General features: G+C 38.8%; 1 protein-coding gene across 2 annotated transcripts in view; it reads right to left on the bottom strand.

The window, feature by feature from the left end:
* Positions 1-18,131, bottom strand: part of cacna1ba (calcium voltage-gated channel subunit alpha1 Ba) — a 230,573-nt gene that overhangs the window by 88,823 nt on the left and 123,619 nt on the right. For both annotated transcript variants that reach the window (XM_088077242.1, XM_088077241.1), the window contains exons 7-17: positions 16,280-16,395; positions 16,051-16,137; positions 11,821-11,904; positions 7,949-8,155; positions 6,124-6,236; positions 5,875-5,987; positions 5,651-5,782; positions 3,782-3,854; positions 3,576-3,693; positions 3,344-3,411; positions 797-903 (exon numbers count right to left, since the gene is read on the bottom strand). In XM_088077242.1, the coding sequence (XP_087933368.1) occupies positions 797-903; positions 3,344-3,411; positions 3,576-3,693; positions 3,782-3,854; positions 5,651-5,782; positions 5,875-5,987; positions 6,124-6,236; positions 7,949-8,155; positions 11,821-11,904; positions 16,051-16,137; positions 16,280-16,395 (1,218 nt within the window). The remainder of the gene's footprint in view (positions 1-796; positions 904-3,343; positions 3,412-3,575; positions 3,694-3,781; positions 3,855-5,650; positions 5,783-5,874; positions 5,988-6,123; positions 6,237-7,948; positions 8,156-11,820; positions 11,905-16,050; positions 16,138-16,279; positions 16,396-18,131) is intronic.

Here is an 18,131-nt window from a genome sequence, read left to right as displayed (position 1 = left end):
AATATCTATCACTTTATTTGTTAGTAGTATTCTGAATGTTGATGTCAGGGTTAGGGTAAGTTTTCATGTAGTAATCTTGAGAAGAGGTCATGTGGGAGACAGGAAGCAGGGAACTGGCTTGTGTAGAAGAGACTGTGTGTAGGTGAGAAGGTAAACATTGATTTTTAGTGGGGCAGTGACTCTGAGGAGGTAAGTTTGTATTTTGCTGCATCATGCGTTAACATTATGCAACAAGAGGCTGTCATCATCACATTTTAGAATTACACCCAGGGCCCTCTGGGAAAAGCAAACAAAGAGCTGAATCAAACAGAGACCATGCATGAAAGTATTAGAGTTCGTACAGTCAATTGAAGGACTTTCAAGTGCCTTTTTTAAACACTTTTTTTTTTTGAGGATTGTTTTTGGACCATCTTGTGTTACAGGAGAATTCATAAACAGAGCAAACACATGCTTCAATGGCCTGAAATTAACATATTGTTGATTAACTGTTTTTGTTAAGTAAAGCTGTGTGATTAGCAAAGGACTAAAAAGCAGGAACATATATAGAGCACAGAGCATGAAGCAGCTCTAACTGCTCATCACGTGTTCAAGAACAAGTGCAAGCAAAGCAGTTCCCCCCTTCAAAGTTTAAAATGTGTTTCTAATATGTTTCATGAAACAGTTTATCTATTATAGATATCCTCTCAATTGCATTCAATAATGTTTTTCAATGATAAAGTAAAAAAAAAAAAAGATGAGATAAAAGATAAAAGGGGGGAAAACAGAGATTTCAGAAAGCCAGAAGAGGTTGACTTACGCTGTGATGGAAATGTTAGCGGCTGACATGGGGCTGACCTCCTTTACCTCCTTGGCCTTCTGGAGTGCCAGCTTCTTATTGATGGCCTCCTCTTGCTCCTCTTCATCCTAGACAGCATGTGCAAAACATACAAACATACAGTGCATTCATACAGTACATCCATACATACACACATACATTTCACAAACACATACAGTACATCCATACATACATAAATACACACACACACACAGCACATACATACATACATACATACATGAGGTTCTGTTAGAGGTTGTGGTCTTACTGTAACATTATGATGACCTTTATCTGTGGAGTAGTTGTTTCCTTTCATCCACATTGTCATAAGGTCATCTTCACAGAATGCCAGATAGCTCTGAGCAACCAGGAGAGTTCAGCTGATATGAGAACACAAGCATGTTGACGAAGAAAAAGTGATCTCATTTTGATGATCCACCAGCCAATTAGATTCTCATATGTCCTCTCATATGTGAAATTTTCAGATCTCACATTCATCAAAACGGCAACAGCTTTCTAATCAAGACATGCCCTTATTTCTATTTCTATTTGTTTACCAGTTATAAATTCTGCATAAAGTACATTTCCATGCTACTAATTCCATCAGTACAAGAGAGTTATCATGCTCTCTCTGACACTCTCAGTCTATCTTTAATGACAGAAATTATTATTTATTTCCAGTGACTTAATGCTACCTGCACATATGTTTCACTTTGAAAGTCTTCCAGTGTTTCTGTAAAGGAAGAGAAACTGAGGGCAGCAGCGAAGTGTGAAGCACACAACTCAGCTAGGTTACTGATGCAATAATTGCTGTGGAAATGTACACTGTACTACATTTTTGTGAGCTATCATAGTACAGGTGATTCCACTACCCCACAGAGCTGCTAACCAGCTTTAATGGGAACCGGCCTTCATTTGTTTTTGCTTGCCAAGACCATTAGTTGAGTCATTTTGACTTCTGCTCAGTGGATAACAGGCTTTTCCTCAGTGGTGATGTATTAAGAGCTGCAAATGATCTTTCCAGTGTATTATGATGACCTACCAACCTGGCTTACATCAGTCTCACTACAACAGCTCCATCTTCCACAGAGGACAGTACCACAAAACCAGTAAAACAAGGTTCCCTTATCTCCTATGAATACCTATTACTTGTAAAAACAGAGAATAAAATGCCATGCGCATGTGGGATCTGATTTAAAGGTGCAGCCCACAGCTCTAATGCAAAACACTTTTTTGTCAAATTCAGTGAATACCTCCTCACCATCGCTAGCTGTCAGTTCAGTGTATGCTGAGAAAAAAAATGCAGTGGACAGAGAGAATCAAAGTGTGCCCCACAATACTATCATGAAAGCTTGTGCACTGGAAAGGGGAAAGGTCCTGGTTGTGGGAGAGTGGGAGCAAAAACGGTATAAAGGAGCTTTGAAGAAGCATTGGCAGGATGGGTGTATTTGTTTGGGTGTCTAGTTTAAATATCTTTTATCTTATCTTTCTCTCTGGAATTACACACTCCACCTTTGAAGAACTTTTATTAATGGATGCTGTGGGTCTCAGCCAAAATATATGGGTGCAAACACGACACGCTAGGTAGGCAGAGCAGGTTTCTGACCTGCTAAATTTACTCTGACTTTGTGGGCTGTGGTTGCTGCCAGTTTCTGTGTGCATGTTGAGTTTTGTTTGAATATTTATAAATCCTTATAACTTTATGTACACTTAAACGCATTGTAAGTATGTTAATAATACATTATAGACATTGCCTTCATAATGAGTTATAAGCATTAAAAATAACTCTGACATAACTTGGCCCTTAGCTACATGTCGTCCCCTTTTGCTCTCTCCCTTTCATACTTGAAGTGTCCTGTCTGAATAAAGGCAAAAAAGCCCAAAAAAATTATCCTTAAAAAAAGTGTTACCAAATTACACACACACACAGATATGTGTATATATATATATATATATATATATATATATATATATATATATATATTTCTTGCAAAGTTGAGTTATTCATTACCTTCTTTCCATGTTTTTGAGAGAAATCCAGCTGATTTGCTCAGTTATCAAATGGTTAACTGGTTCTGTGTTAATTAACTGGATTATTTCTTCAACAGGATGCATTTATTTGGTTGATTTGTTTCATATGAAATGTAAAAAGAGACACAAAATATTGCCCTGTTGTGAGGTTTGAAATTTAATCTTTTTTTAAATATATTGAACTTTTTTAACTATTCTATGCTTATCACCTGATGGGTAGCCACAGAGCCACACTCTGAGAAAAAAATGGATCAATAGACCAGCTGCATACAAAGAAGCATTGAGTTATGTTTCCTGCATGAGCAGCCACAGCTTCTGTGGTCAATGTAGCAGCCTCAGTTGATTATATGGACGCACTCTGCTGCAGGCGTGCTGCGATAGACGTGTCACGCCAAGTCCGTGCCCCATGTACTTTGGCTGTAAGATGATGCTACTACCCCTATCTCCTGTAAACTACTTTGAAGCCAGGATGCCTCAAGCTATACAGAAATACTTTACCTTAGTGAGCTCCTGGGCGTTTGCAAGGTTATCAACAGCAATGGCCAAGAATACGTTGAGGAGGGTGTCTGGTTATTTGTGGTCTCAGGAAAAGATCAAATGATTGATGAACACTGGATCAATGTTTACATTTGCAGCTGTTGTTCAAATCAGTTACACATTCTGTCTCAGTGCTAAAGGGCTGTCTGACAGACATAGAGCTGGAGTGATGAGGATCAGTCGAGCAGGATACAGTTTCCAAAGAGAGTGAGAACGATGAAATAAATGGACGAGAACATTCCCCCATGGACGCCTCCCTGTGATTCGATGCCATGGTACATGACTGCGTTCCAGTCCTCCCCAGTAAGGATCTGCAGGGGGGACACAGGCCCAGGTTTGTCAGTCCAGTTCAGTGGTACAAACAGAGCAGGGAAAAAGCATGATGGAGTTGACCTTTACCTGGAAGACAGTGAGAATCGCTGCGGGAAATGTGTCAAAGTTGGTTGTTGGAGTTTCGTCTTCAAAATTAAACCTTCAGGGAGAAAACAAACAATCTGCGAATGTAATCAAGCTTCACTGCCAAAACACAGTCATAGTCTCTCCTCCAGCTCCCCTCCAGAGCAGCTTATTGCCCTCACCATTAGGCTGCCAAACATTATTCTAGCACATATATGCCTATTACATCTGAGTCGTCTCAGTGCTCACTTTGTGTGACCTTATGGCTGATCTCTGAGTGTTTATTCTTCTCAAATGGACAAGTTGTGCTAACGCTGACATTTTGTATCTCTGTCTGTCTACTGGGACTTCATTACATCTCACCCCACAGTGAGGGATACAGATAGAGGAGGTTGGACTGGCGGCAGAATTTGTCTTTGTGCCTTCTCAAAATCCATCACAGTGTTTCTTTAGTCTGGATCTTATAAAAAGACAAGCACAGAAAGTAGACAGACAAGACTATGAGGCGCTTATGTAAAGTTGTGCACCCTGAAAGTACCAGTAACATTTTTCCACATTAAGCTCTAAAACATAACTAAAAAGAGGGTGTGGATTTTTCAGTAATTTCTAAATCACATTAAGTGCAATATTTGAGAACTTGAATAGAATTTGTAACATTAATGCATTTTGAATTTGCCTTTATGTCCACAGGTTTTTAACAAACAATTAAATATTCTTATAACTGGGAGGTGTGGAGTGTCAGTGTTCCAGGGAAACAGTAAACATGTTGTTTGGACACTCTGAGCCTTAGTAATGCCAAAAAGTGTAAAACCAATCTAAAATGTACATCTGCAAGGAGGTGTTTGATGTTAAAGCCCGTTTTCGGCCAACAGAGCACTCTCAGTTACCAAAAATCAAACCTGTACACAGAAACAAGTGGGCTCTGGGCTTCACAAAGCCAGCCCCCCCCCCTTCAGAGGGCATTTCAACGTATAACTACTTAAAGACTCAGAATTTGAGACTGAGAAAGAGAGGGCATCCTTCAGTAAAAGTAATTTGGGAGAAAGTAATGTCATACTAATCTCACAAGAAAAAATGTGTATTTATATCCTTAGAGACTGTACACCAAATTCAGTAGCCACTGAGTGAAAATCCCCAAAAAGTCTCTTCATATTATTGTTTATCATTTAATGCAAATTGGGAAAGAAACCATCAGCTTGGCCTTTTTTGTTTAAAGCTCATAGCAATTTCAGTCCCAGTGAAAGACAATGCACATTAATATTATTATTATTATTATTAGTAGTAGTAGTAGTAGTAATAACCAGCAGACATCCAATAAGGTTCTGGCCCTTTGGGTCTTGAACCCTACTTATACTACTTAAATTAAGAGCTATGAGGGGTTTCACATCCAAAGACGTGGCAGGATCAAGGACAAAAGTAATTTCATTTTTTTAACTTTGTTTTAAAAAATGATGAATAAATTACCTTCTACCCTCCTTGTTATAGGAAACTGAGATGTTGAGGTGGCAGTGGGATTGTATGAGTGGAGCTGCCTAGAGCTGAGTCATCTCAAGGAATGTGTATATAATATTGATATTATTAAAGAATTTATGAATTCAGTGTATTTGGTCATACAGCAATCTTTTGAAGGCTGCGATTTTGCTTAAGAAAAGGTCCAAGTTCCCTATAGGGGGACATGGTCTGACTTTCATTGCTGAATTAACAATACATATGAGCTTATTTATTTATGGATTTGTGGGCTGTTTTTACTGAAGTCAATTGGACTGATTCCATTTGATTGAGTTTCGATTTTGAGAATTTAAAGTTTAAAGTTTAGCTTGTGTAAAATTCAGTGGAACTAACAATCAGCAGCAGTAGAAAAAAATGACTCACTGGCCACCAAACAGCTGCATGCCCAGCAGAGCAAAGACCACGATGAAGAGGAAGAGGAGGAACAACAGGCTGATGATAGACTTCATGGAATTGAGGAGAGATACAACCAGGTTTCTCAGAGAGTTCCAGTACCTATGCACACAAACATATAAATGTACCAATACATGAATATAAAGATACAACCAGTATTCCCAACACACAGATAGACAATTGTGATGACTCACTTGGTGACTTTGAAGATTCTGAGCAGCCTCAGAGCCCGCAGGACACTGATCCCAAATGAGGCCCCAGGTTTGATGGCAGCCCAAATCACCTCAAAAATACTGCCGATGATTACCTGTGAACACAGTTTTCATTTCCTAAAACATCTAAAAAGTGCTATTCTGCCACATGTTCTGTTCCCAAGTTATCACATTTTGCCACTTTGCAGTGGACTTCGATGTCTACATATTGCACTGAACAGGACGACTCACCCCAAAATCAAAACAATTGAATGAGGAATGGAAGTAGTTCTGGGGACCAAGGCCATACATTTTCATGGACATCTCTGCCAGAAAGAGGCCCAGGAACACAAACTCGGCTAGGTCTGTGCAGAGACAGTAAGAAGACACACAGATGCATTCCCCACGTGAAAAAGGGCAAATTCAATAGAGCAGCTACTGCTGCCTGTTCAGCTGTGCCCACAGCAAATACGACACAAAAAGACTCCATTGTTCAGTAATGTACCCTCCCATGATAAAGTGTGTGAGATGTCTGTTTGCTCACATGTGTTTGTGAAATGTACAATGGCATTTGTGTGATGTCTGTTTGCACATCTGTCTCTTCTCCCTGGCCCTATCACTAACAGCAGAGCACCACTTTTTTTCTCTTTGTTTTTTTAACCTACCTGAGCAGAGTTAAGATTAACCAGAATTTGAGTAGCACTCACGTTCAAGATTTTCCAAATGACCCACAGTATCTGAGACACCAACTTTAAAGCAAGACTATCACTGCTTTTCAACCAAAATCAGCATGTATATGCAGTTTTTTTTAACAGATAAACCTGTTAAAACTAGGCGATAAACTGCTTTTCTATTGCTTGTAGAGCAGAGCTGTGTACACAGCTTTGGAGCAGAAAGCTTTGTTGTGTTACATTTAGTGTCATAGCCAGGCCACCAAATAGGGTAGTAGGTAAAAAGTAGAAACTAGTGTGAGAAAGCCTATGAAAACTTAACAGTAGTTAATTCTCTTGCTGTATCACTTACTTATTCAGTCTCTCTTTTGAACTTGGTGCGGACTAATTGGGATTGATATTTGATCACTTCCCGTGTGGAGATGAATAATAATAATAATAACAATAATAATAACAATAATAATAATAATAATACATTTTATTTATAGAGCGCTTTTCACAATGTTCAAAGGGGCTAACAGCAGCCACTGTGGTCACAAGAGACAATTTCGAGATAATGATGAATTTTAAAATTAAGTTGAAAAGTGGCACCAGAATGTGTCAGCAAACTCAGTAACACCAGTTACACTCTTAATTAGCTAACATAAGCCAGAAGCTGTTGGTCATACAGGTTTAAGTGTAACGGCAAACCCCTATATAATTGGATTGAGAAAGAGTGTGTATTATTCATTAAAATCCAACTTTTTTTTACTATTCTTTATGAAGTAATATTCTGTCAGTGGTTAAAGCCTCTTGGGTGAAACTGAATACTTTGGGAATATTCTAAGGTACAAATACAGCCAATTATAATAACCGTGATAAGATCATTTCAATTAGTTCTGTCCGCATCATTACCAGAACTCCTTCCATAGAACACATCACCACTGTCCTGCAGCCCCTCTTCTCTGGAGCTCTCTCCCACAAACCATCCGTGACAGTGACTCTCTCCTAATGTTCAAATCCCACCTCAAAATTCACCTTTTTATGTCTTTAATTCACCTCTTTCATGTTTTTTTGTTTTTTTAGCTTTTTACTGAATACTTTTTACTAATTATAATATTTTCTGTAAGGTGACCTTGAGTGTCCTGAAAGGTGCCAATAAATAACATTTTATAATAATAATAATAATAATAATAATAATAATTATTATTATTATTATTATTATTATTATTATTATTGTTGTTGTTGTTGTTGTTATTGTTGTTATTGTTATTGTTAATATTATTATTATTATTATTATTATTATTATTATTATTATTATTATTATTATTATTATTATTATTATTATAATTATAAATAGGGATACAATGAAGGTATATTGGTTTGCATGATAATAATTGACAGTGTGTACAACAGCTGGAGCTCACATAATGCATAGGTGAGCCACTCAGGCTGGTCATAGTGTACGATGGCTACACACAATGTGTTGAGGCCGACCAGACACAACACGGTCCAGTAGAAGCTCTGGGACTTGACCAAACGACGGATGGTGAAGCGAATCCTTTTCTCTTTTCTCCTGAAGTAAGACGAGCTCTCGTTCTTGCTCTTTAAGCTGGCCCGGGCGAACGGAGACCCTGGGGGGGCAGTTGGAGCAAAACATACAAAATGCAAAATAAAGTTACCAAGTTTTAAAGTGAGTTGCTCCTACCAAATCAAGAGGATGTTCAGATGGAGTTACTTTCAGCCTGCAGAGCAATTTACTTGACAATCCAGCTTATATTTCACAGATATGATTTCCACAAGAACAAATGTGGAATCATGTTATATCACAACTGTGATATAATGAACACACATTTTCAACAGAAACTTTAGTCTGTCCTACACCTTCTGTAACTTAAATGAGGCCAACAGGTCATATGGAACTGGATACAAAAGGGTTGGAGAATGTCATTACTAGCACAAAGCTCATCGTTCCCTGATCTATTTTAATTTATTTTAATCTATTTTAAAAATCTGACCTGTATTGTACTGTATGACCTGAAGCCTGGAGACCATACTAAACCACTGACTCAATACATGTCTGTCTGTCTATCAATCTGTCCATCCATCACTTGGTTGTAAATGTGCCTAATAATATTAGAATACTATGCTACTACAGAAGACATTTCAGGGTTAACCCACACAACAGGATGATTTTCCGCATCTTAAAGGGGCCCTATTATGCTATCCAGGAGGCAGGACATAAACTCAGACAGACGGTTTCAGACAGAGGTGCTGCAGCAAAGGGCAGTATGAGATACATGATGTGTTTTTAAACAGTAAAGATTGCAAATCTACTCTAGTAGACCCCCAAAATACAAATATGATCCCGGAAATGAGCATAGGGCCCCTTTAAGAAGTTATGATGCTGCAAACATCATACCTTGCTGCAGCTTTCAAATGAACATGACATCGAGATGCCGCTCAGGCACACCTGAATAGTAACCTACTAAGTAGCCAACAGTTTTCAAGTCATTGTGTGACACCTTCACAAATAAAAAGGCCGTTTCTTAAACAAATCTAAAGTTTACTTTTGAAATATTTAAGTGACCATTTGTAATTTGCCATATTTACCGCAAAGCCTTAAAGGGTACTTTCAGCATTTTCAGCCTGATCCCTATTTTCTTATATTTCTGTGTCTAAGTTGCTGATGTGAACAGTGATGTTTGAAATCGGTCCAGTTTTTAGAGAAAGTGTGCTGCACACAGTCTGCAATTTATCCAGATGAAGCAATTGTGCACCATCACTATATATCCATTTAAAGTCCGGGTGAAGTGATAATTAAAATGTGTTCTGAGTGTGTCACATCACAGAAAGATGTGTTATTAAACACCTGAACACCTCTAAGTGGAAACTGTACTGAAAGTGTTTTCACTGCTTTACCTCCCCGTCACACAGCCTTTTCCTTTAGTCTCCCTACATTTTCTCAATCACCTGACTTCTGTATTCCTGCACAGAAGCCCAACTGAGCTGTGAACTGTATCAAGCTGCAGGTCAGCTGTTTGAGTCAAACTCTTTTTATAGAAGAGACCAAAAAATACAAGAGTGATTGTGACACAATCAGACAGACAGGGAAGCTGAAAGGGATGAAAAAGAGACAGAGAGGGTAAATGTATGTAAAAGCTGCGTGTGAAAGCAGAAGCTCACTTTGGACGGTAAACACAGCGCTGCTGCTGCCTGGAATTTGTTACAACACAAACCTCCTAATCTCTCTGAATCAGAGGATGTCAGCGCCTCACACTGTACTGACTGTTAGGTGAGTGGTTTCATTTATTTGTATTTAATGTAATTCATCCTGATGGTGGGGTACAGCAGTGCTCTACGGTGTCTCTTGTTTCTGAGGTTTATATAATCCTCTGAGAGAAATGTTCACTGCTAACACAGAGTTGTTTTAGTCAGTCAGATGGAGTGTTGATGTTTATATTCAGTATAACTGGCCACTGCAGTTTTACTTTCTTTGAACAGGCCACAAAAATACATGCATGTGAAACCTTTAAAAGGTAAAGTTTTGTTTCTGTCGGTTTGCAAAACAGCACTTTCTGACCTTAACAGCTGACCAGCAGCTTGATACAGTTCCAGGCTCAGCTGAGCTTCTGCATAGGAATATGGAAGTTATATAGTTAAGAAATGTAGCACCAAAGGAAAGGGCTGTGTGAGGGCGAAATAAAGCTGTCAGTACAGTGTTCACTTAGACTGATATAGATTTTTTAGGAAGGTCTTTCGTAAAGTGGCTAAAATACATTTTGATATTTGACATTTTGATTGACCCTCTATACAGCAGTGTAATCCTGAGCTTTGGGGTGTGAGTCCTGTCTTATCCTGAAAACAGGGAGCTCATCGATTGTCAGCCACTGTAAGTCAAATATTAACTATTCATACCTATCTCACACAGCCCCACTTCAAAACTCCAGCACCATCCCTTTACCACAAACACATGGGAAAATAGGGTCCAGGTTCAAAAATAGCAATGTTATCCTTAAGGTTTAACCCCTTATGTAGAATTGTATATCTGCCCAATGGCTGATTTATTAGTGTCATGAATATGTTTTGGCATTTTGCTTTAATTTTAAATATAGAGAGAAACAGGAAATGTTGGCAGAAAGGGTTGTGGCATGCAACTACGGACATTGCAGTCATGTAAATATGCCCTTAAAATGTGGGCATTAAATCCCTCTTGTTGTACACCAAAATATAGTATTCTGTTTTACTGGAAAATACATTACGACACAGAAGCGCTCCACCTTGCGTTGCACAGTTTGAAAGTTGAAAGACTTCCAGTAATGTGACTTATAAGGGTCCTCATGCAAGACACTATATACAAACAAATGTTCTTTTATTTTTGTTTGTATCCAGGATTTGTTCTTATTTTGTTAGTAGCCATTGATTTTTGGGATTCATGAAAACTTCCTTTTTTTTTGCATTTATAATAGATAAGTGACAATTTTACGAGTGGTCCAGAGCACTCATACCAAGATAAGAGAAACACATCTTGCTTTCACAGTCCACAAATTGTTGTCCAATAGAAGGAAAAATAACTTTTACATTTGAGGAACATTTAAAAAAAATGCATTAATATAATTTAATCAAATTTAGATGGGGTTTTAAAGGAATCATAATGACTGGATTATTCAATATCAGGGGTAAAGGAATACTAATATACTTGGTCGATTGATTCTTGTTACTGTTCAGTTACTGCACATCTCTCTGCTTAACAGAGCTGGAATGTAAATAAATAAGTGTTGTATTGTACTATTGCAGTATTGTACTGTATTGTAGTATTGTACTTAAGCACAAATCTGAGGTTACTTTTATATTACTCGAGTATTTTAATCTCATGCCACTTTCCACTTCTACTCCACTACATTTCAGAGGGAAATATTGTACATTTTACTCCACTACTATTATTAAATAACTACTTTTACAAATTAAGATTTTTTTCACACAAACCAAAAATATGACGACAAGATACAAGTGCAGCTGAAACAGTTACTCAATTAATTAGAAAATTAACTGGCAACTATTTCTTTCATGTAAGTCATTTTTAATGGAAAAATCATTTCATGGTTCCAGATCTCATATATATTGTATGAATAAAGAATTGCTGCTTTTTCAGTTAATTATTTTGATTCATTAAATCTAAAACCTTTTTGCATGTGTACTTTTACTTTTAATACTTAAATGCATATGGCAGTGGCATATAAGAGAAATTTAAGAGAATGTTGCTGCATGAGGCTCATTATGTCTCAGGTATCATCCTCACCAACAGATGAGATGTCAGTGAAGTGGTCCTCGCCTTCCTCTGCATTGATGAGGTCATTCTTACTCTTCTTGGTCCTTTTGAGCACTGTAAATACGATATTAAAAATGTAAATCACACAAGTCATAAGGCAGCTAATCTGATTACACTCAGATTTGTAATGCTTTTGTTGAAGTTCAGTGAGGGAGATTCCTCTTTTATTCTGCCTGTGCTGAATTTGTAATTACTTTTTCCCATTCTGCTGTGTAAGCCTTCATTCAGAAACTGTCAGCTGTCTGAGCAGTTCACTTGATTTATTATACATTTATTTCTTTATCAGTTATTCATAATTAAAAAATCTTTTCTTGTTGGGCAATAATAACCAGTTCTCAGAATACAATGCTTTACAAAGGGGAAATCAGTGTTAAAAAAACGAAAAAGGGTCCCACTACAACTAAAACAAAGTTGCAATATTGTAACCCTAGTTCTCTGCACAGGTGAAGCCCTCTACTAGACTCTTGGGGGAATACTCCTCCAACCACAAGCATGCATTCACCCCCCTGAGATTTACAAGAATGCAACAGAATAGGATTTGTCCCCACACTATATAAGAAAGCACACAAGGCTGTCTGTGTCTGTAGCGAACAGTATGGGAGCGACCAGGTCTCTGGTTAGAAGGATGTGCCTGTGCAAATAGAACAGGGGTTACAATATGGTAACCTTTGTTCTATCTCACACAGGCTTCATCCTTTGCTGGACTCCTTGCGTACAGTAAATAAAGCCTGATAAATGAATGCTCTGTTGCAACAAAACGTCAACCCAGCCACAACGATCCTGGATGGCTAAACGCTAGTCTCAGTAGCCAGACTATTTCTTTATAACCTAGGTCACAGCAGCGGAGCGTTGGGGGTCCTGGCAACCCTGGTGGTTAGCAAGCAAAGCTCTGTCGTCTGCATATAATAATATGCTCACAGTCTGATCATCAACCTAAACTCCCAAATTAGAAGCCTTAGTTTGAAGAGTTAAATTAATCACATCTATAGAAACAATGCTACAGATAAAACACCTTATTGTTTCACACAAAATTGTTGTGGAAACCGTCCATTGTGTATTCATTAACCTGAACACAAGAGATGAAGGCTTATACCTAGGCTATACCACAATCTATACCAGAATCTAAAAGCCTGTATTGACGAAGCTTCCTATTAATCCAGTCAGACGCTTTCTTGAAGTCAATAAAACAACAAATGGAGACCGACTCTCTTTAATTTTTACTCATATAAGTGACTATAACGGACTACATACATGTGATCAATACATGCTCTGGATTGCCTAAATCCCTTTTGCTCATACACAAGAGAACCTGTCCTCTCAAGGTCGTACACAAGTCTGTTACTTACAAGGGATTATACCCCTATAACTGAGAGGACACCTATGGTGGGCTCAGCTAAGTGAACCACTCTCTGCAGGGCCCTGCAGTTCAGTTCAGTGCTGTTTCCCCGTCAAGATGCTCTGGATAATGCAGGAGTATTAATTCCTCAGCATGTATGGGGATACCAGGAATTTCTTAAGGCATCTAAGGTAAAACACTCTCTGCCTTGTTTTTTTCACCACTGAGTCAGTGTGTAGCGCCCAGGTCAGGCTCTCAGTGATGTGGTCACCAAGGTATTCAAAACTATCCTCTCTCTCCACTGAGGACCTGTTGATAGTTAGGGGTGTTCCTTTGCTGCTTATTCCCAAAGTCCACTTTAATCTCCTAAATTTTGCTGACATTCAGATTGTTGTCCTGACACCAGAGGGTCAGGTCCTCTACCTCTTTCAGGTAGGCCTTTTCATTGTTATCTGTGATCAGGCCCACTATAGCTGCATCCTCAGCAAACGTGGTGGTGCTGGAGTCTGAAGTGGCTGCACAGTCTTCTGTATGCAGGGAGTACAGCAGGGGACTCAGAACGCAGCCCTGGGGTCTCCAGTATTTAGGATGAGGGTGGAAGAAGTGTGTCTGCCCACTCTCACCACCTGCCTGCCAGGATGTCAAGGATCCACATGCATAGTGGCGTGTTTATTCACAGTTCCCTGAGCTTTGTGACCAGCCTGGATGGAACCATGGTGTTAAACACTGAACTGTACACAACAAAAAACAATCTCACACGGCTCCTGTTTCCAGAGTGGTGTGGAGGATTTTCATGGTATCCCACACATTTATCTATTTGTGGCTGCCTGCCATACTCAGGAAATCTGCTGTCACGCATATATTTTCTATATTTTGAACCATTCATTAAGAGGGCTACTGGAATATATATACCTTTTAGTTATGCATTCCAACACAATCAGAGTGTACTCTGGGCACAGACAGCAGCAGACCTCCAGGCGCACTAAAAGTAAAATTTTACTTTCACTCACTCTGCAGCAGTTTCTCCTCTTGTCCATCGATCTGATAACTCATAAAAATAACCAATGACAAGGTTAACTTGTGCTGTATTCACAGACCTACAAAAATGTCCAAATTTAGAAAGAAAAAAGAAAAAAAGAATTATTTTTTTTAACAGCACAGATTGAAAAAAGGGAAGTTTGCTGACCGAGCACAAATAAATATCACAGATAATAGTCAGTGTTTTTTTATGTGATTTTATGAATGAATACAAAAGCAAAACTACAATTAAATACGTTTCTTGAATGTGAAGTGTGTTCTAGAGGCTATGTTATAATAAGCAATCCATATAATTATGGACTTATGCAAATCTTTTAGTCACCACAGTGACCTGTATGTGGATAGCATATGAGTGCAGGGATTTTCCCTAATCAGTTAAAGAGTGTGTTGTGTTTGTACCTTTCTCTTTGTTTTGTGGATGTTATTTAAATCCATTACACAGTGTGTGACATATTAATATATTATTTAATATATTATTTGTCATTATTTATAAAATGTGGTCCATCTACAGAGTAGTAATACAAATACGGCTAAAATATTAATTATTTGTGAGCTCTTTGTGTCACCAGAAAACATAAATATACACATAAGTAATACACACCGGTTTTATTGGACTCCTTCCAGACTGTTTAGACTAGGACTGTTACCCACATCAAATTGTTGGAAATGCAAATCTGAGGAAGGGCATTTAATTCATGTATTATGGTCCTGTGACAAAGTTCAACAATTCTGGGCAATGATTTATGATAATTTATGTGAGATTACAGAGACACAAATCCTATTTAGCCCTAGATTATTTGTTTTGGGGGATCATTCAGTTTTGACAGGACTGGGAGAACATATTACAAGCTGGGTCCAAACCAGTATAATGATTGGTAGACAGATACTTGTCAGGGGTTGGAAGACAGAAGGGGTGCCCTCTTTGCAAGAATGGGCTGCAGAAATGGCACGAGTTGCAGCATTTGAAAAAGTGTCATATAAACAAATGGATAGACTGGATCAATATGAAGGAAAGTGGGGAAAATATTTACATTTCTTAAAGGGTTCCTGAAAGAGGTTATATAGTGGAGAGATGCAAGTCCTGAGTTTTCATGTGGAGGTTTGTGTACCTGTACTTTTTCTAAAGTGAAAGTGCTGCAGCACCTGTAGTCAGGTACCAGACTGATTTCCCCACATGGCTCCAGTGCTGATGATGCAGAATAACATTGGAGAGACTGTTTGGTCAATGCCCATGGTTCATTTGTAAAAAGTCATTGTGAACATGAGGCGGACCAGAACTAAAGGGTCAATTTTATCTTTGGAACAAATGAACAGGTGTGCAAAAACCCTGAAGTGCCACTGGTGGTACTGTGGAGCTGGTTGTTTGAATCGTTGTACCAGCTTGGGAATTGACAAATATGCCACAACAACAAGGGAGGACATCATGCAGATTTCTGCTGACTGTAGATGGCAGTAATGCATAGACAGCTGGCCGAGGGTAGGCACCATAGAACACATGAAATGATGCAGCAATACAGGAGGAGAGGAGAAAGAAACCCACCAGCTGCTATAAACAAAGGTTTTTCAGAATAGAAAGAAGGAAACAAATGTAACTTAACAGAGAATCTATCTGTTACATCAGCTAAAAGCCAGTTAACCTCAGTTATAATGTTGGTTTTACACCATGTGTTTTTTCTTTTTTAGATATCTGTGTTTTTGTTGAGTTGTGGTGTATTCAGCTGGTAACCATCTGATTATGCCTCAAACGTTGCAAATTGTAAAATTATGTAAAGTTCTTAACCTGGTGCATCATTTTCTATCTTGATTCTAAAGATAGCAGTCCTCACCGGAGTTGTTGTGTTTCCTTTTGTACCATGCACCATCCAGAGATTTCTCCTCTGCGTTCTTGTCCTCCTCAGCCAGCATCACCTCCTCTGTAACACAAATACCACACCTCAACTAAAAGTCATAATTGGCTCATATTTATGTCATCATCAAAAGTTTGTATTCAGATGTGCTATGTGTGTGTGTGTGTGTGTGTGTGTGTGTGTGTGTGTGTGTGTGTTTGTTTCTGACCTGCTTTGCAGATCCACTCCAGGTACCCAGTTAACTCTCTCTCTATTTGCTGTTGTCTGCGGAGCTTCAGGAATTCTTGTCTCTTCTCCACCCGCTCTCTCTCCTTGGCAAACTCCCTGAAGAGCCACAAAGAAACACACACACACACACACACACACACACACACACACAGTTTGCTGGATCAGACAAGCCAACACAAAAACCCGAGAGCACTCTGCCTCTGACAGGTCCAGCAGGCTGGCTCCCTGCAGGTAACATAAGTTCAGTTCTCATCTTCAACAGCAGGATGCTCTCAGATGTGAACACTCTGTTGTGGTCAACAGTGTGTTTGAATTGTTTATTTGAAATGTTTATTTATTGCTTGAATATTAAGTATTTTCCATATTATTGCTGATAATATTCTTTTTATAGTGAGGTTACATTATTTTATTGTTTTATTGTTATTGTTATATTGCTTCGGGGTGGGAATCAGAGGGTAACTTACGATACAGTACTATCATGATGCTTGGCCCACAATAACAATGCTATCACGGTATTGTCAATCATAATCAATATATTGCAAGACAATTTATCTGCAACACATCACAATATCTGTGACTAATGAAGAAAATACCCCCGTAAAAGCAAAAAGCAGTAATTTGTTTTTATGCACTGCATCGAGGGGTCAGTTTCACAGAATTTGACAAGTGAGGTGAAACAACACACAACAAAGTGCATAACCTTAGCATAGTGCCTCCTACACACACTGACTGCAACATGTCCACAACATGTGGCATCATTCAAAGGTCAAATATCCATAAACTGGCAACTGGTTGTGGAGTTGTTGCAACGCTGCAACAGAACTGCCTGCTGCTCTAACTACTGTATCTCCACAGTTAAAAGCACATACTCCATTCATTTATGGAGCCCTGGAAGATAGTGAATTGTCAGCATGGCTTGTGTTATCAACTGATGGGATTCTGTCAACAGAAATACTGTCAGAGGGATTTTATTTTGAAATGTAGATAGGAAAGGCTGAGTAAAACAGATATATATGTATTTCTTCATGTCTGTGGTTGGGGTAGACTTTAAACCTGTCATGAAAGGAGGTATAAAGTCCGTATGACCATTAAAAATTCATGTTCACTGTCTATTTTTTTTTTCACAAGGTAAAAACTAGCGAGACTCCCTCTCTTTACATGTGCTGTAGCCAAGCAGCAGCAAAGCTATGCTCAGGCAGACAGTGTGGCTGCTCTAATCTGTTAACATGGATGGAACCCTGTTAGGGTTATGTCATGCCAATACGGCAGTTTTCAATTTAAATGAGCTTGGAAATATGATATGCAAGTAATGAAGCAAAATAGGTGAAAAGAGACAGAAACACAAATAAAGAAAAAGACAAAAGAAGAAGAGAGATGAACCAGACTATTGAAACAACAGAGTGAGGAATCTCCAGTCCGCCCCCGCCGCTCACTGATTGGTGTGTCTCCCACACACTGGAGGGGGAAGCTCTATTCTGCATTGCAGTGGCTGTCTGCCTGCTTTTCTGGGTGTGTGTGTGTGCTCGTACACATGCCAGTGTGTCTAAATCTAATTCTGTGGCTACGTATCTTTCTCACTATAGCGTGTGTACAGTGCATCCATATATTGGCTGGTTGAGTGTACTGTGTTTGTGTGTGTGTGTGTGTGTGTGTGTGTGTGTGTGTGTGTGTGTGCGTGTGCGTGTGTGTGTGTGTGTGTGTAGGGACAGATTGTGGCAGCCTGTGTTTCCCAGCACTGTAGCAGCTTTCAGCCACACTTTCACACTGTCTCATACACATACTGACTGATAAATATGCCAGCATGAGCACAAACATAAACAATACAGATTCAG

This window comes from Plectropomus leopardus, chromosome 4 (assembly GCF_026936395.1).
Source record: "Plectropomus leopardus strain MGB_pleo_1.0 chromosome 4, ASM2693639v1, whole genome shotgun sequence".
Lineage (NCBI taxonomy): Eukaryota > Metazoa > Chordata > Actinopteri > Perciformes > Serranidae > Plectropomus > Plectropomus leopardus.
Note: the sequence above shows the minus strand (reverse complement) of the source record. Positions and strands in the feature narration are given on the sequence as shown.